We start from the raw sequence: 20,330 nt of genomic DNA on the forward strand, positions 1-20,330 counted from the left end.
CGTGATCGGGCCAGTGACGAGTTCGTATCAGTGTCGTTGGATGACGTCAGATACAAAATGGCCACTGTCTCTGGGCCACAGCACATCGAATAAGGATCACGAGCGAAACGATAGGCTTAAGGGTGGGGAATTGTAAAACCGAAATTGTCGTAGAGTGAGAGAGAAAGAAAGAGAAAGGGAGGAAGAGAGAGAGAGAGAGAGAGAGAAAGAAAAAAAGAAAGAAAGAAAGAAAGAGAGAAAGATAGAGACAGGAAGAGTGAGTAAGCGAGTAAGAGAGACAGAGAGAGAGTGAGAGTAAGAGAGTGTGAGAGAAAGCGCGGGGGAGGGGAAGAATAATTGGAATCGAGCGGCGTAGGTGTGTCAGTGTTCGGTCTTCCCCGCGATAATGCTGTTGTCATCGGGATGCCGAGATTCACACGTAGACTCGCGCGACTCCCAGTGTCCTGAGTCGCGATTACCATTTACATTTCTTCGGGCATCTCTTGGACGGTGAACAAAACTAAAAAATACGTGTAACTACGAAGGACTGACCGTCAGAAGGAAAAAAGAAAGAAAGAAAGAAAGAAAGAAAGAAAGAGAGAGAGAGAGAGATAAAACTCATTCGTCAAAGAAAGATTACAAGAGGAACGAGTGCTAACAATTTTCTCTTTTGCTACAACTCTCGTTTTCTCTCTCTTTCCTTTCTTGTTCGTCCTCACCGAGGCAATCGAACGCAAGCATATTGAAGTTTCTATAAGGAAGAAAAAAACGAATCCTCTTTCTCTCTCTCTCTCTCTCTCTCTCTTTCTCTCTCACCCTTTTTCGAATTAATCATTTTTGGAGAATTATGTACGTAAGAAAAACTGTAAATATCTGAATGAAACCAAAAGGAGGAGTGGAAGGAACAGGGAAAAAGGGCAAAACAATTGCTACTTATTTTCCCTTTAATTTTCGTTATCACCATCGCTGTTTTCTATTCTGGGCTAAGGTCCTCGTTGATTGGATATCAACGAAGATCGAGAGAGAAAGAGATATCGAGTTTGCTACTGTCCAATGACACATGAATAAAATAATAGTAGCGCAAAAATATTGGCGAATAAAAAAGGTAGGAGTGGAGAAGTGAACAAATGAAAAAGGGTAAATACAGAACGGTGGCTGGTGCTCCGTAAAAAGTTTTAATAGCGTGGAAGAAAGCGTGCTCCATTATCGTTCTTATTCGTCGAGTTTTACTTTTGTGCGATCGATTCTAACGAAAAGAGAACGAACGAACGAACCAGAACGTATCTCTATTTTGAGTGGTCCAATTCTGCTATAGTCCGTTTTTATGATTGCAAGAAAGAGAGAAGAAGCGAAGGGAGACAAGAAATTGGGTGTACAGGGAACAAGGATTAAAGGGAAAATAAGAGAAAGGAAAAGGATTCAGTGGCCCTTATTGCATATATCGGATATGAGTATGAACAGTTGTGTTCGTTCATCTTCGTCATCGTCATCGTCATCATCATTGGGAATAAAGTTTCAATGATTCGTTCGTCTGCGATAGAAATTTCTTTGGTAGAAAATAGTTCGAGTAAAAGTCATCAAACCGGCGGCTACTGTTTTCAGTGAAACGAACGTCGCCAAACTTTAGGACAGTGGTCAGAAAGTTTGCAAGTGCGCCGTCAGAGGGCCGGCGACTTCCGTGCGCGCCTCTACGCGCTTCGCCTACCAGCAGTCACCGTCGCTTCTTCCGCGAGAGAGGTTTACGTCCTCTTCTCCTTTTTCATATTTTTACATCTTTTCCTTTTTTATTTATTTCTTTATTTTTCTTTGTTTGAATGTCGTTCAATTTGGTTGATCCTACGAAAACTCGTGGACGAAGGAAGCGAAGACCAAGGAAAATGATTAAGTGAGAGGGGGAGGAGGAAGAAGGAGCAGGAGTAGAAGAAGAAGACGAAGAGAAGAAGAAGAAGAAGAAGAGGAAGAGAAAAGAAGACGACGACGACGTACGGTAGAGTGGAATAGAGTGCGTGTTTTGTGTGTATGTGAGTGAGAAAGAGAGGAAGAAAAAGTGCAAGGGAAGAAAGAAAAGCAGCCGGTATATTCTCTTCATTTTTGCACGTCGCTACTCTCTCTCTCTCTCTCTTTCTTTCTTTCTTTCTCTCTTTCTCTCTATCTCTTTCGTTATCTTTATCTATTTATCTATCCATCTATCTATCTATATACCACTATCTCTCTTTTTTTTTTTTTACTGTCTTTCGCTTTCGCGCACGTGTGTTCCTTTATAAAGTGTAGTAGTGTCGTGTGTGTTCGTTCGTTGCCTACACTTCGTCGACCGACAATTCGTTGCTGCTGCTGCTGCTGCCGTCGTCATCGTCATTGTTTTTGTTATCCGTCGTCGTCGTCGTCGTCGTCATCATCGTCATCATCGTCATTGTCATCGTAATTTGTTCTTTTGCACTCTAAAGTACCGAGAAAATTTGTCGGGCGTGTAAACGAAGAGTAAAAAGAGAGAAGAAAGGAGGAAGAGGAAGAGGAGGAGGAGTAGGTGAAAGAAAAGTGAAAAAAAAGGAATTAGCGACATCAAAATGTGGAGTGCGATGTGTGACGTGATGCCAACGATTGCGGAGGACAGCATAAGTCAAAGAAGTTCGCAGTTCTCTGGCGAGGATGCGAACTTCGAACAATTAATGGTTTCGATGTTGGACGAAAGGGACAAGTTAATGGATTCGTTGCGGGAGTGTCAAGAACGGGTCCAAGAAGCCGAAACCAGAGTCAGGGAACTCGAAAAGGAACGAGACTCCCTTAATCGTCAAATTTACGCCAACATTCCCCAGGTATGAGTCTTTCATTTCGTTATTTTAACTTACACCTACGTTGGGATAAGAAATACGACCAAATTTTCTTATTTTTTCTTTCTTTCTATATACAGGGTGAGATAAAAGTCACTTTCCTCAAAATAATTTTAAGCAAATATTTATCTTTGCATTTTTATTTATTAATTTTTAATATTTGTTCATATTTGTTTGTTCCCGTTAATTTGTTTCTATTATATTTAATACACATATCGTTTAATTACTGATTTACATAAGGTCGGAATACAACCGAAGGGTTATTGTCCAAGTTTTCGAACGACTGTTTCAAATTTTGTCATTTTTGTGCAAAACTTTAGTTGTAACCGCATATCATTACATGAATAAATTACTTCCCCCAAAGAATCTCTTGAAAAATCGATTTTCATCTCACCCTCTATATAAGGGTGTCTGAGGGTTTTCTGGTCAAACGGTGTAAAACGTATTTTATCCACGAAAATAAGAAAAAACATTATATTAACATAATTCATTTATATAGCTTCATTAAAAAGTTATAATACAAATTATAAATGCTCACATTTATATTCATTGTCAGTAATGGGATTGTCCCTAACTTTCCAGTCAATTATATTTATCTTTTTTACGCTTATCTGTGATGTTTACTATTTCGAATCGATTTAGCGTATCCGAATAGATATCAGTTCTCTTGAAATTTTCTCGTTGAATATTACCAAACGAAATACCGAAAATATATTCAAATCGCAAATATATATGGGCATTTGTTACGTGTATGAATTGTGCGACGGAAAATGCTCGGGTCGCTGCAAGAGAGTTCAACGCTAATTTCCTCGCAAGAGAGCACAGGATCTGTCAGGTTTTTTTTGAATGTGCATTCAAAATTATGCAAAACAAGTTCATTTTGTTCAACAGCGATGTCGGACTTGCATTCGTGTAGGTGGTTAGTTAGCACTTTGAACAACAAAGTTTTAAAATGACTTATATAAATAGAATGATTTATTTTTGTGTATAGAATTCACTGAAAACACCGTTTGGTTGGAAAAAAATCTCAGACACCCTGTATGTAGAGTCTTGTTTAAAACTCGCGACTTTTGCGATGTGGGTGGTAATAGGTTAAAGAGGGGCAAAGACATAGAGGGAGAGAAAGAAAGAAAGAAAGAAAGAAAGAAAGAAAGAAAGAAAGATAGAAAGATAGACAGATAGATAGAGGGAAAGGTCGAGGCACTGAAGACAACTCGCACGTGCACAGTAGTCTGTAAAACGTGCTTCATGTACCCGCCCATGGACCCCATCTCGTAAGCGAATTTACACTCGTTTCAACATATGCTTCCTTTTCGTGATTCGACTATCTTTTAGAACGATTTACGTTTATATTATTTTCCTGTTTATGCTTTTTCCTTTGATATGCGTTTATCACAATCTTCTGCAATCGTTTCTTATAGTTTTATTTTTTATTTTACCATTGGTAAAATAAAAAAAAGAAACAATACGATTCCACGAAACGTAATTTTACAAAGATGGACCGGATTTGCAATTAATTAAAATGCAACGTAACGACTTGAACTTGTACGACTACTGTAGAATTTTTCTAATTGCGTTCTATCGCAACTCTACTATGGATCTCTAATTACTGGAACGTTTACGTAATGATTACGGTAGAAACGATTCAAGACTATTCAGTTACCCGCGTTATCTTTGCGCGTTGTCCTACTTTCGCGAGAGATATGCACATTACTAATTGTGTAATCGGCTTCTCTTCGCAGATAGTTATTTCTCATTTTGAAATATCATCCATTACATAGTATACTATGTAATATTAATTAATCTCTATGTTTTGTGTTTGTCCACTATTAGAAGAATCTTTGAATGCGATAAATTTCTTCGGGACAACTTTGTTCCTCTCGTTCGTAGTTTAAATTTGCGCGCGAAAATTCAAACAGCGAATCACGTGTGCAACGATGGGATCCATGCTCGTTTTCGATAATCGAGAGATAACAATCGATATTACCGTTTTAAATCGTCGACGAAGATAAGATATTAATGATCAAAAGATTAAAACTCTCATTTTGTTTTAAGCATCAATCATCGGGATAATCGATAGAACATCCTTTTTATTTCAATGTGTTTATATAAATGTATGTCAAATATAAGTAGGAAGATGACGCGTTAAATCGAGCTGACCTAATGTGCATCACGCGTATAAAGAGTTACGTCCGGTTCGAGAATCGATATTGTCCGTGATTTGGTCCAATTCCAACGGTATGCGGATGGATCGATATGGTTAACGCGCAAATGCTTTCCGATCTTACATAATATCTATGTGTATATGTGTGTATATACCTGCGACGTAAGAGCTGCATACCTTTCTAATTTTTACGAACTATATAAATATATATATATTTTGTATTTACAATTAGCTTTGTAATTTATTAAAACAAGTCACGCTAGGAAAAGCCACATACATTTTTGAGCCGTTTCTAGTGATTAAAAATACAAGATAAAAATCAGTGAGATTTTGTCGAAGGAAGTTTTGTTAATTAACTGTATAATTAAAATATAATTAAAAGGAACCATTTCAGGTAGTACAGTTTTGTTTTTTTTAAGCGTTTATTCATAAGTACGATGACTCACGCGATTTTCAAAATAAACTGTTTATTCGTACAGACACATTAATGTATTTTATTTCTTTTTTATGTTATTCTTTTATTTGAAAATAACGTATCGAGTGATAGATATCGCAGAAGGATTATTTGTAAGTATTTTAATCATATATCTATTATAAAAAAAGAATCTAAACGAAAGAGAAGATCTTGCCTGTACTCTCATCTTATGTTAGTTCGTTTCACATGATTTTTCTTCGAACATAAATAAATATCAAGCAGGTGTTCGTAACAAGGGAGAAAAAGAAAGAACTTACGATGTAGAGCACCGATATATTCTCAGGATAAGGGAGAGAAACTGGCTGGTTACATCGATCCATTTGTTGCCTTATTGGCTTTTATCTACGTGCAAGAGGAATATTGAAAAAAAAAAGAGAGAAAGATGTTTGGTAGTCCTAGTATACTTTCATTCGTGAATGATGCTCTGTTGCGCTTTTTCTATCTTATGACATAATCTTTTGAATTATCAATGATTTATATAGTGTAAATATTGTTTTTTATGATATCTGTATTGAAAATAACTCGACTTAGGCTTATCAATGATTCATTTCATGAATTTCTTTGGTAAGAGATCATGAGCTCTTAGATAAAAAAATTTCTATCATTGAGAAATAATACGTTGTGTCTGAAGTTAGTAATGAATTATTTTATTTCAAATTTTATTTACGTTATACGATATTCAATTTCTGTTGAACGCGTATACTTTTCTTTTTAATTGTATATTTCATTCAAGTGTGAGCATAATTTGTTGTTCTGATCAGATTTTGCATAAATTACATTTTTTTTTTGGAATTAGGATATAAAATAAAATCTGTTGAGTAAATATAGTTAAGAAGAATCTCTAGATCTATTTTATCAGCTGATATTTTTGTGCTTAAATTTTGAAATCGAAAAAAGATCTTACAACGTGTTGCGTTTGATTAGTGAACTTTTATTATGCTGGGAAAAAATAGCGCTCGCTGAGTAAACATATTGGAAAAGAATAAAACGATTGACGGCATTCAATTGAGAAAATCTTCTAACATTTGCATAGCATTGATCAACGTAATTATTAATAATTCTTTCTTTTTCAAACAGTTTAACTAACAAAATTTTTACTTATTGTTAGATAGATCATTTCTGCATACCATAGATCTTATTGATATGTAGATAATCGATTTGCTTTATCGCACATGTTCGATATCTTTCGATCATTGTACAACTATATCTACTCAAATCAAAGATAAAAAAAAGTCATTTTATAATTTATTGCCATTACGGATTTGTTTAAACATCGTTTTTATTTTTTTTTTGAACGAGTCGAGAAACATGCTGTTGAATGAATTAAATTTGTTTATTATGAAAATAATGGCGGATCATGAACGATTAATTTTGATTATTCGAGGAATACGAGGAAAACAAATGGATGAACGTTTATTAATTGATAATCGATCAAAAACAAAAAATATAATCATTTGGAATGATTTTTAATATCCAAATTTTTGTAATGTAGATAAATTATTTTGTATAAATGCCAGATTATATTCGATATCGCGTCGTATTACGCGACGTTCTCGTTTCCGGATAAAGAATTATAAACGAATTCTATTGACAATGTTAATATTTGTATAATAGCTTCTGATAATTTGGCGAATCAGTATAAATTTTTAAAGTTACTCGTTTGTAGGCCATGTGTATACCGAATCAATAAAATCAAATCGGTGTTTGCTGCTGATTTTTTGATAAAATTAGCTTTTTTTTTTTTTTTCTTATTTTAAAAAACACGATTAATGGCCAAGGTCAATAAAAAAGAAAAAAGAAGAAGGGAGCCTTTCCTTCTTTAACAAATATTTGCTAACGTTGAACATTTTTCGATAATATTCTAAGTAACGAGAATCGCATTGGGACACATTTAAAGGCAAAACCTTTTCATTTCGATTCGAATTCATTGGAGTTTTTAATAAGAATCGGAACGATTGAATTAAATAAAACTTTTAATGACACACCGGTGTCCGCGTCTGCCGCCAAGTTTCAGTCTGGTTGGTTTTACGGTTATGTAATTATTTTCTTTATGGAATATACGTTGTCTTTTTCATCAGTTCATTCATTCAATCTTTCGTCTTATCGGGTTTGAACCTTTTATGATTCTTTTATCGTTGATCGTATTCGTTTGATAACATCGTTCGTAATTTCAGTTGAATTCGTTATTCGCTTTAATCTTCGTGGCATGAGAGAATGAACTACGTTCGAATATCAAGTCGACGTTAAGTGATCGCTAACAGGTTGAATTCTTTGGGTTCTTCATTTCTCGAGCTGATTAGTTAAATGGAATTAGCGAGAGAGAAAAACGGACGTGTCGCGTTGGATCTCTGTGCGAACATTGAGAGAAATCTCCCTGTGCTTAATTGCCTTTGGATGTCCCATATTGCATATACACAGACACACAGAGGACACATGCACGTTCGATATTTGGTCCAAGTATTTTCCCCATAACATCTCGATGCACTTGGTAAACAAAGAAGGTGCGAATTTTATGTTGTATATTTCCTCCGAGGTCATTTACCTTTTTTTTTTCTCCCTTCTAATCGTTCCAGTGCTAACAATGGCTTCTCCTATTTATTTTCTCACTTAAGCTTACGATTAGTATAATGAGTAGACGTTGATTAGATATTTTTGCTTACTAACGTATTAATTAAATAATTCAACTAATAGAATATTGCATATTTTCTACGTTAGGGTCGAAACTTTTCAATCCACCCGTGTATGTGACCGGCCTATTAATTATGAGTGGCCTAAATAAACCAAAAAAAAAGATTGATTTATTTTATAATATAAACGATTACAATATGAAATATGTCATCAAATTGATTTCCTTCAATTTATTTTTCTTTTTTAACTTATGTCAGTTTCGTAATTATCAGCGGCGCACATATCTGTTACGAGGACGATCATAGAGCACTTCATATTGCAATTCTAGAGAGGAATATTATGCGTGTTATATCGGCCCTATCTTCGTAACGATCCAAGTGCGAAGGGCAACGAGTTGCTCGGTCTACTATCTATCTGTCTTTTCTACGTGATATTAATTTTATCGATAATTATCCATTGTGTTTCCTTTTGTCATTAATATATCGATCTTTTTGTTTGTCCGTTCGTTAGCGTTCGTTAAAATTTCAACAGAATTTTCGGTCATAGAGCTGTGCTATACACGTTGCATATTGGAGACCGCCGTACGGTTTGACCGATGATCGATCGCAATGTGTGTGTAGCTTCGAATATTTTATATGTACTTTGATTAAAACATTTAGTTATTTAACAATGAAAAAAAAAAGAATTCAGATAAAAAAGTCAATTATTCTTTTTTTTTTGTATACGTTAGTAGAGATAGTCCAATAAATTCATTTAGGGTTATACGTACATAAATAAATAAATAAATAGGAAAAACTTTTCTTTGGACATTCTTAGGCCGAGCTAAATATTTGACCTTTTTTTTGTATGTGTTTCTTTCTTCTTCTTTTTTTTTTTTTATATTTTTATTTTTATTTTTGCACGCGATCGAACGTCGTCGTAAAACTGACCCGCTCTCGATTTCGACGCGTAACGTCGGAAGCGTGGAAAGGGTCGCGAAAAAGGTCGGATGGTGGTTAGTATGGAAAAGAGGAGAGAGCTTGTGGTAAAAGCGACAAAAAGAGAGGAAGAGAGAGAGAGAGAGAGAGAGAAAATCTACTATGGAACGAGGAAGAGTAGTAGAAGGTAAAGAAGAAGAAAATGATGGTGGTGGTGGTGGTGGTGGTCGTAGTGGTAATGGTGACGGTAATGGTGGGGATAGGATGGTGCGGTTTGGGGTAAAAATTTCTAGGACGAAGCTGAGGCATGGGTGCAATGCACCGGCGTTCTATCGTACATACGCGGGGGTATACGCCGACTTTGCGATCAATACACACCCCACCCACTCGCTCCGTCGGCGGCGCATGAATGAACCTCGCCTTTTACACACTCTACTTGACGATGCAACCACGACGACGACGACGACGACGGCAACGGTAACGACGACGACGATGACGGTGACGACGATTGCAAGAAGGAAAGAGAATACTAACATAAGAGCTTTTACTCGCGTACAACTCTTCGTTGTTGTTGCTGTTATGTTGTACACTCGCATACCCGACCTCGACTCTATCTTTCTCTCTCTCTCTCTCTCTCTCTTTTTTTCTTTCATTCCAACCGTCGATCATAGCTCTCGTCGATCGTAGTTGTCGATCACTGTTTCTACTTTCGTCGTCCCCTCGTAGTCGTAGTCGTCGTCATCGTCGTCTTACTTGGCAGCTGTACTTGCCTAGCGAGCGGCAGCACCTCCTACATTTATCGAGCTCAGGGTTCTCAACCTTTCGAAGATCTTCATCTTCAACCTTATGCGAAAAATTCAGCTTCAAAAATTTGTCGATTGTTCTTCTTGTTCTCGTTGAATAATTACTACAAATCAATCCGCGTAAATTCGTAATCATTTGTACGATATAATGATTGTTTTTTTTTGTTTTTGTTTTGTTTTGTTCAAATGCTAATCGTTTAATTGTTGTAAGTGCAACTTCTTTCTCAAGGGATTAATGATCTTCCAATCGTTTGATTTTTCATTAATTTGATTAATAATCGTTGGAAATAAAATTAAAATGGAAAAGGGAAATAATATCAAGGGAAAATGTCTATGTGCTCGATATAAATCGCGACATTGTTGTTTGCGGGCTTTAATATTCGAGAAGGTCTCTATTCGATATTTCGAAAGTTGCGCATGTGCGAGAAAGAGCAGCGGTTGGTTGACGTGCAAGAAATAAGCACGTTTGCCTAGTGCACATAGTTACATGCGCATCAGGCACATATTAAGCTTACAACTCTCGTATTGTTAGATTTGTCCATTACTCTCTTTTATTTTCCTTCCTCTTTTTATATTTATTTATTTCCTTTTTCGTTCTTTTTTTCTTTTTTTATTGGAATACCGATTTTGGCTTTATATCAGGATAAAATGATGCGGATAGAATTAATGCACAAAATGTCTACGATATTCGCGCGAGAAATTATTCGATATATTTATAATTTAAATAGGGGCTGATATAAGTTTTGAGACCAACGTAAAAATACATTTTTTTCTTGAAACTCACTTTTGTTTAAAAAGAATTATCACAAAACTTTTAAATCAGTCTTTATTAATAAAACACGAAGCAAAATCTTAGTAACTCGTCGTTGTTCTCATATTGTCAAATGTAGGCGAGTACTTTCCTTTTCAACACACACGCATCACACACACACACACACATTTATTACTGTTAAATCGAAGCCACAGACTCGTGGACGATCTCGTCATTGCCAGAAGAGATCTTGTCATTCGTCTTGTTCTTATGCACATTCGTATTCGTGTGTGCGTATGTATATATATATCAATTTCTCTGTCTCATTTTTACATACACACGATCAAACATTTTTCGCCACGCCTCGAGAATGCATACCTTATTAATATAAGGCAACCAGATACACCTACTGAAAGGAAATACGATCTTACTTGTATATCGCAGGTGCTCTTATTGCTTTGCCGAGGCCGTTAACTTGATTAGTTACTACCTTTAAATTATTTCACCCTTTTTTCGGTTGTAATCATTAACTCGTTCTTTTCTTTCACGATTACTATACATTTATATGCGCTCTTCTTCCCACCGTTCTCATTCATATGGTCAAAATTTTGTTGATCAGTTATTATATGCAACGAGTCATGCGTATTACCGGTTATATTAATAATTACCTTCGAATTTTATTATCTTATCAAAGATATTAACAATCTAGAATAACATTTGTAATATTCAAATAAAATAAATACATTGACCAACGCATAGAAAAATAGAATACGATAACATCTTATACTTTTATAGTAAAATTGTATGGACAGGTTTTGAAAAGTTTTAATCCTAATGGAGAAACAATTATTTCTTTTTTTTTTTAGCTCTAACTAACTTTAATTTTTTCGACGTATTCTCGTACTTATTAACAATTGCACAAATTGCATGCACGTGTAAACGCGAATGTGGTCATAACTGATCGAGAATGTGTTAATACGTGCGAATATACGATACATAGTAATCATTGTCATAGCTATTGAGAGGATTTGTACTTATATTGACCCAGAGAAAGAGAAAGAGAGAAAGAGAAAGAGGAAAAAAGGGTGGAAGAGGTCGCACGGTAAGAGAGAATTAAATTGCCCACGAAGCTGCTTCTCGAGTGCTTGTTTCATTGCGAACGAAGCCTAAATCCACGTATGAATGAAACTGCTCGCGTGCACGACGATTCAGTCATAACGTGTGCGAGTTCTCTCTCTCTCTCTTTCTCTTTCTTTCCCCTTTCCTCCCCTTTCCCCCGTTCTTTCTTTCCTTCTCTCAAACCGTTCGCTGACTCCAAGTCTTCTTTCGCCATCTTTCTTCCTCCATTATTTCAAATACCTCGACGATTATTTTCTTTATTTCTGTCTCGGTTGAATTTGTCAATGGGTTTAAATGACAAAGTTCAAATAAACAATTATTCATTTTTATTTGTATAGTTTAGTAGTAAAAAAAAAGACAAATTGTTAAATAGCAAACGTAAAATAACAATTTTGTTTTCGGTAATTTATAAATTTAAATTAAAAAAAAATATTAATTTTATTATAAAAAATTAGATGTTAGTTTTATTCTTAAACAATTACTAATAGAAAAAGAATAAAACGGCAAATGTATATACATTTTCTATGAATATCATCTTGGCAGAATAATAAAAAGAACAAACCGTGATTTGACTCGGCGTTGCGTTGCATTTGCGTTGCGTTGCGTTGCGTTGCGTTGCATTGCGTTGCATTGCGGATGGAGTGTCATCGAAGAAGTAGAAAGCTACATCTTGCAATCACGGTAAACGCGAGAATAACGCGTTTCCATCCTCGCGGATCAGACAACAGGGGTGCGGATATTGCTGCAATCGTTTGCATAGTTTCCAACCTGCGCCGCGTTATTGAACCGCGAACGCATGTCGTACTATGCGCGCGTGCGAACATAAGCGAGGACGTGTTACGCGTTGAGAGAGTCCCCTTTTCCCCCTTCCCCCTTCACCTTCCCTTCCCTTTTCCCTTTCCCTTCACCCCCTCTCTCTCACACACACTCACTCTCTTTCACCGGTAAAACACGCAAGCATGCACTCACGCATCACACATACACGCACGCGTGTACACACCTTCTCTTTTTTGTGTGTGTGTGTGTGATCGAACCTTTTCTATAATATATGCAAGAAGGATTCGAGAACCTAATGTTGCCGGGTGGTATATAGAGTTAACTTTTATTATTATTATTCTTATATTATTTTATTTTTTTTTTAAATTTAGGTTTATTCAAAATGAGCCAAGTTTTTTAACGCGTCGACTCGTTCAGTTTTTTTTTCTTTTGTTTTTTTTCTTCCTTAAATAATAAATGATTGATGCAAAAAGCACCATTTTTTTTTCTGCATATATTTATAGAAGGATACATATGCAAATGGACGTTTATAGACGTCAATTTATGAATAAGAAATGAGTCGAAAAATGTCGTAATGTCGTAATAAATAGGAACGTCGAGAAAAGCGTAAAAAACTTGGCGTCGATTAAAAATATAAAAAAAAGAAAAATAAAGAAAGAAAGAAAGAGAGAGAGAAGGCTTCTTCACCATTTGCATAACTTTGAATTCACGTAATAAAGTCTGATGATTTCTCATTATTATGCAGGTATTGCGCGCTATACGTTTCCATATCGTGTCATTAAAATAGCAATGAGATGATGCGGACGGAAATTCTTCTTCTGTGTATTTCTTTTTTTTTTTTTCTTTTTTTTTTATATTTTATTTTATTTTTTGCATCTCGAATATCTGGAAGAATAAGACGATACCACGTGATTTTTCTTTTATCCGTGTTTTTCTTTTCAATATCCTCGATTTTGATATAATTCTAGAACGATAGGAAACACGAAACGAGAAATTTGTTCTGTCTTCATGATTGAATGTTCATTATAATTGCTCAAAGAATAAAAATAAATAATTACGAGATAAGTGTGTGTGTGTGTGTTTGTGTAGATATGTCAAAGCTATCGGTATTCTTTACTACACGTTTCTTCCATTTGAAAAATAATTATTAGAATATTAAATGAAAATATCTCTAATAATTATGCGAACGATTATAGGAGGAAGGAAAATGAAGAAAAATGCGTAAGTTGGCACGTGCGCGCGTGTGTGTGCATGCTTGTGATTCGTTTTTCATAAAATGAAACTTAATTGGTCGAATTTAAATAATAATAATAATGTTTCTTATTGAAAATGTAATTTACTCGATGAGATAACATCTTCATATATAGATTTTTATTAATCTTTATTATTGAATTTTAAAGATGTTTTATCTCGTTATTTTTGTTATCTTTATTATTCGAAATTAAGTCATTTTTTCCTTTTTTTTTTTTTTTGTTGACAGTAACAACATAAGTCTTCATCATAATGAAAAATTACGATTTTTCGACGTATATGCGAAATTATTTTTATCGACAAAAATTGAAGTATCCAAGATGAAAAATAGAAAATAAATTTTTCTCGAAAATTTATAACTAAAATGTATTATTAAATATTTTCATTTAAAAAACAAAATGACATGTTCTACTTTAAACATTACAAATCGATTAGTTAAAATTTGAAGAAGTATCTCATATAAACGTTTATATTAATTCAGATTCTTCGTATAGAAGTATCGACGTACGCGGGATCAAAGGATATGAATAATTTGCTTTAAAGGACGATTAATATAGCGACCTATATTTTTCTTTCTCTCTCTCTTCCCGTATCGACGACGATCTTTCGCGATGACCTAAATTTCTCTCTCTCTCTCTTAAACCTTTCATCATTCTACTTCTTTCCATTTCTTCTCTCTTCTTCTATACTCTTTCTCGGAGATAAATTTAAAAGTATGAACAAAAGTGACGATGCTTCTTAAATATTCATTTTCTCTTAGCAGAAATTATTTAACGTTTCACATTTCAAAAGAATAAATCTAGTTTAGATCTGTCACGCGTATCCGTTATATTTAGAAACACATTTTCAATCATTGATGCGCATATTTGCAAAGAATTTTTGAATAAAAATCTCTCGAAACATGAGATAGATGATAATTTATTGGTATATTATTTGATAATTTGTTGTTGTTATTGAAATCATCGATTCTGTTGTAAAAATGTTTAAATAATTTTTAAAAAGAAAAGTTCTATTAATTAACAACATACCTTTTATGCCTAATGTTGCAGGAACTTTCACAATTGACGAAGGAATTAGCGGCAGCGCGTGAAAACATTTTACAGAGAGAAGAAGAAATATCAGAATTGAAAGCAGAACGCAACAACACACGTGTACGTGAATATTAATTATGTTTTAAAATATATAATTTCAATATTTATATTAATATTTAATGTCTCGTGGTAAGGTATATGTATAGTTTATATAAAAAAAAAAGAAAGAAGAAAAAGAATTAAAACGTTATTATCTTGGACGATACATTTATTGATTGTTCAGCTTCTACTAGAACATCTAGAATGTTTGGTTTCTCGACACGAACGATCGCTGAGGATGACGGTCGTAAAACGTCAAGCCGCTGCACAATCGGGCGTGTCGTCAGAAGTTGAAGTACTAAAAGCTTTAAAGAGTTTGTTCGAACATCACAAAGCTTTGGACGAGAAGGTACATAACTTTGTCGTATTTAGAATATTCGTATTTGTATTTTTTTGGAGAGAGTTTTTTCCTTTTTATCGATTTTAATCGTTTTTTTTTATCTTCTATTTTTTTCTTCTTCTTTCCCTTAATTTTTAGGTACGCGAACGATTGCGTGTAGCTCTCGAAAGGAATACGAGCCTTGAAGAGGAACTGGCCCATACCAAAGAAGAGGTACGTGTCATTTGATTGATCAGTTTGAAAAATTTGTGTCATCTTCAAAATGAGATAAAAATTAAAATAAATTACAAATATTCTTTTCTATGCATGTATGTGAATATAGAGAGAAGGGTCTCCTAAATTTGTATAGGTCGAGATCCACTTTCGGAAACGTTCATTTTTTTCTATTTTTTTTTTTTTTCTTGTAATCCACTACTAAAGAATTCTCTTATCGAACGCGAGAATTACTTTAATATTTTAATATATAACGTAATCTATATAATACACTTTTAATAAAATAGCACGAATTTTTTGGATAATATTTCGCGAGATTCTTTTATGATTATTTTATTAATTATACGCATTAATCGTTTTTGAATTACAGCTTCAACAATATAAAGTAAGTGGAATTACGCCTAAAGCCACCGATGACAAACCTAAAGAAAATGGTCAAACGGATGACGGTCAACAACAAAACAAGGTATGAACAAGCAACGTTTCTTGGTACAACAACATTGCACATTCATATATACACTCGTCACAAAAAATATTTCACACACACACTGCTATAATTTCATATCTCGCATTGATCATGTTTACATGGAGGTGTTCGAAATGTTTGAGAGTCATGAATTGCATTTTATGGAATATTTCACTACGCATGCTCGTGTTTAGCATAAAAATCCTCTTTCGCCGGCTAATTTGTTTACTCGAAGCAAATGGATTTCCTTATTTGGTATCGTTCCAGTTGCACACTGTGTTCAAAAGATAAACCTCTTTATTCTTCTTCTTTTCTGTTTCAAATAATCGGCGAATTAGCAGAGGATTATTATTAATGATATCGGATTTCGGTTTCCTCCTTATCGTTCTCATCTCATTTTTCATTGGCGGTACATTATTTCTCAAATGTCTGGATAATGTATACGTAGGATTCCTGGCCTCTTGATAAAAGAAAACATAAAAGAGTTTAAAAACGTTTCAAAATCTAAAAAGGTATAAATCGTTCTATATAAAACAATTAAACTAACAATAAGAGTATCGTTTTTCTATGACCATGACGTTATCGTTTTCAAACGTATTATTGGGATTAACGTTGATACAATGTTATTATTTATTATGAAAGAAAAACTTCCTAAATATTTTTACTTACAATTAGTAATATTAAATATTATTTATATCTATCTATGTGTCCTAATAAACAATTTAATATTATTAATTCATTCAAATGAAAATATTTGTAAAAAAAATTTCTAATTCGGTGATATAGGTTTATATTAGTTATTTCTTTTTTTTTCATCCATCTCTTACTCCTTGCATCCATAAGAATGCATCTGCAGTAGTGCACGGTAGTACTATAGTTCGCGTAGCTGTTATATGTAGATTTTGGGAATTACGCGGCAATGCAGGACAGGCAATGCGAGCGAGGCATTCTGAATGTAGTGTTGTGATCGGGCAGAATGAAACTGAGCAGGCTGAAAGTCAGCAGGAGCCACAGCAGCAGCTTCAACAGCAGCTACAACAGCAGCAACAGCAACAGCAACAGTTACAACAGCAACACGCAATACAAAAGCTAGGTACAGAGAAGCCACCAACAGAGATAGCAAGCAGATTGAGCAATGGCAGTCTTGACCCATCCGACCAGGATTCGGCAGTACGAGTAATAGACTTGCAAGCCACTCTTGATAAACAGGTATGGAACTGTTTTATAGCAAGATGCTAGAAACATTATCGTTATAGAGATTCAGGTAGATCTCTAAATATATATATATATATCAAATGTTAAGTGTATTTGTTATTTTATTACTTCATCTTTTTCTCTATTTATAACAAAGTATATGATATATTCCATAAGAAAATGTTATATATAGAATGAAAAGCGTTTTAAAAGTATGTTCTGCATGAATCTATTTCTATTTTAATGTGTTATTTAATAAATGCATAACGTGCAAATTTTTTTATACACTGATTCGATACTATGTTTTTCATTCTTTATCTTGAAAAATAAAATATAGTCTATCAAATATTATTTTAATTATTAAAATAATATTATACGAGATCTCCCTTTTTTTTTTCTTTAATTATATATAATAAGTTCTATTTATTAAATTATTTATAACTAAAACGCATGATGTTTCATTTAATAATAAGTTATATTTTAAGATATGTGTTAGATATATACCATTGATTATTGTAAGATAAATGACTAAAGATATAGGGCTTTTAACATATTCAATTATATTCATTTGTAAATTGGTATATTATATTTTATTATATCATTATAAATAATAAAATTCAATGTAGTTAGGTTTAATTTAACGTAAATCGTTAGAAATAATATTTATTTTGTTATTAGATATGATATGCTTTACTAATTTATCAAATTACATAATTCATATATATAAAACTTTTAATAAAAAAATTATATTCGTAATATTTTAATATCATTCAGATAGTATAACTTAAAGCATTTATTACTATAATATCTTATCTTAAATGAACAATGCCTATGGCACGATGTGGAATGACTCTGTATATGTCAAGCATATTATATTTGCATGTTTAGCGATTAAGAACTGATTTTATTTGAATATAAATTTATTTCGGACAAAATGTATAATTTCTATATGAATATACTTAACACAGACATTTTATACAATTCGGTACATTCCGACTCTTTACTGTAATATATACATACAATATTAATTTTGCATTTATTTTGATATAATACAATATAATAGTCTTACAGAATTATTTTCTAAACACTTTTTTGTACATACAAAACTAATATCTCATCAATCCGTTTAATTATATTTATATTACTATAATTATAAGTAAAAACATTTGTTTATATCGTTTCAGAGTACTGAGTTAAATACATGGCAACGACGTGTAGCGGAATTGAGCGGACGAGTTGCAGAATTAGAAGAAACCCTTTCTAAAACCCAAAAGGATCTTCTTAAAACTCAAGAGATCAATGTTAAGTTGCAAAGAGATCTGTGTGAAAATGTTGCACAGAAAGAGGACCAAGAAGAAAGGATTGCAACTCTTGAGAAACGTTATCTCAATGCTCAACGGGAATCAACTAGCTTACAGGATCTCAATGAGAAATTAGAACAGGAGCTTCAACATAAGAAGGCTCAATTGAAGGTGGTATTCTAGCGCAGACATTTGATTGAATCTAATCAAATTGGTTATTTTTGTAAAATAACATTCTTTTAACCCATTACAGCTTCAAGAAGAAAAGATAGCAGCTATACAAGAAAAATTGGAACTTGCAGAACAAAAATTAACTCAATATGCTAAGTTACCTGAAATGGAAGAACAATTAAAGCAGAGGATGGAGGCTCTGACCCAGGTGAGGAGGCCCAACCAGGTACGCAGGGGAATCATATAATTGCACTGTCAATTTTCCCTTTTTTATTCCTCTGCACTTTTACTGAGAACCCTTCAGATATAAATACATGTCTCTCTAGAAAGCTTCTTCTTAATATATCTTGCATCATCAATGCAAAATATTTATATTCTTATATTTTTATTTGACAAACTTTTCGAGTTATCTGTGCTGTGCAACACATATTATATTTAGCTGATCTTTTTTCATTCTCTTTTTTCTTCTTTCATTTTTCTTTTTTAACAATATGCTTTCTATTTAAGCAATATACTTCAATGTGTTACATACACACAATTTTTATCAGATGCATTCAATGTTAAAAAATACTATGAATTCTTTTTTATAGTTTACCCACAAAATACTAGTGTACACATACAGAAACACGCTGCTTACCTGGTTGACTAATTTTCTCATTACAAATAACCCACAAACAATCTCAAACATATATCATTCTCTTTACATTTATATTTAAAGCTTTGCCATGATTTCATATATGATTCTTGTTACATCACGGAAACAGATTTATTCTTCAAGCACAAATTTGTGTTTTTATAATGTGCATTCTTCCGCTTCTCTATATTCGTTTCTACTCTAATATTTTTTGGAAAGTAGTTTTCATGTTTATTAGAGATAGATACAGAAAAAAAAGGGGAAATGGGAGGAAGAATATTAGACACTTCTAGTTTAAAAAATATTGCATTAGAAACTTTACAATTTTACTTTCAATTTAACATCTGCGATGAATTCTGTCAAATGATTTTGATAAATATGCAATATTTCCTTTATAATGAATTTATGAAAAAATAAAAAAATGAATGGTATTTCGAAAAAAAAATATCTCAAACGTATCGGTCCATTTTTCAAAGACTACTTATCAACATTTAATTTTAACTATATCAAATATCTAATAAGCAGGCTCAGGAGAGGCATGGTAGCGCAGAGGATAGAATACAAAGGTTAGAAGCACAATTAGAAGAGAAAAATGCAGAAGTAATGCGCGTCAATCAACGACTTAAAATGAACGAGGAACATAACACTCGATTGAGCGCAACGGTTGATAAACTATTATCTGGTAAATAATAAAATAAACACTGATATCGCATTATATGCAATTTGAAATAATCTAAATGTATTTTTTCTTTTCCTTTTAGAATCTAATGATAGGCTACAAACGCATTTATCTGAAAGAATGAAAGCAATAGACGAAAAGAATGTGATAATGCAGGAACTTGAGAAAACGAGGAAAATAGCTGAAGATTTACAAAATGAAAAAGCGGATATCGTTAAAGAGCTAGGAAAAGCGCGTCTCGAAATTGACAATGTAAAGAGACAAATGCTTCAGCAAGAAATTGCTTTCAATATTCAACAAACGGATGCATTGACTAGAAGTCTTTCTCCAAATGCCGCGGATCCTGGTTCATTTTCTAGAAGCGCAAGTCATAGTAGTTTTGACACGCACTCGTTGCCTAGAAGAGGAGGGAAAAGAGCTGCAATGGAAGAGGATGCCTCGAAGGTGTTGTATCGAATATTTGATTTAAATGTTCTTTGAATAAGAATTATATGGAAATTAAGATATCAT

General features: G+C 33.5%; 1 protein-coding gene across 23 annotated transcripts in view; it reads left to right on the forward strand.

Moving 5' to 3' along the window:
* Positions 1 to 20,330, forward strand: part of LOC122526300 (liprin-alpha-1) — a 25,281-nt gene continuing 4,951 nt past the window's right edge. For 16 of the 23 annotated variants that reach the window (XR_006306017.1, XR_006306016.1, XR_006306018.1 and 13 more), the window contains exons 1-10: positions 1 to 2,792; positions 14,742 to 14,843; positions 15,007 to 15,171; positions 15,301 to 15,375; positions 15,746 to 15,841; positions 16,817 to 17,050; positions 18,220 to 18,507; positions 18,590 to 18,733; positions 19,664 to 19,823; positions 19,903 to 20,264. Coding sequence is in view for 19 of the 23 variants with exons in the window: in XM_043649624.1 (XP_043505559.1) it covers positions 2,544 to 2,792; positions 14,742 to 14,843; positions 15,007 to 15,171; positions 15,301 to 15,375; positions 15,746 to 15,841; positions 16,817 to 17,050; positions 18,220 to 18,507; positions 18,590 to 18,733; positions 19,664 to 19,823; positions 19,903 to 20,264 (1,875 nt within the window). In the remaining 4 variants the exon portion in view is untranslated. Of the gene's footprint in view, positions 2,793 to 14,741; positions 14,844 to 15,006; positions 15,172 to 15,300; positions 15,376 to 15,745; positions 15,842 to 16,766; positions 17,051 to 18,219; positions 18,508 to 18,589; positions 18,734 to 19,663; positions 19,824 to 19,902; positions 20,265 to 20,330 lie in introns of those variants that run through there. The other 7 variants (XM_043649643.1, XM_043649641.1, XM_043649625.1 and 4 more) reach the window with 6 other exon arrangements.

The sequence above is a fragment of the Polistes fuscatus genome, unplaced genomic scaffold (assembly GCF_010416935.1).
Source record: "Polistes fuscatus isolate 324 unplaced genomic scaffold, CU_Pfus_HIC Scaffold11, whole genome shotgun sequence".
Taxonomy (NCBI): domain Eukaryota; kingdom Metazoa; phylum Arthropoda; class Insecta; order Hymenoptera; family Vespidae; genus Polistes; species Polistes fuscatus.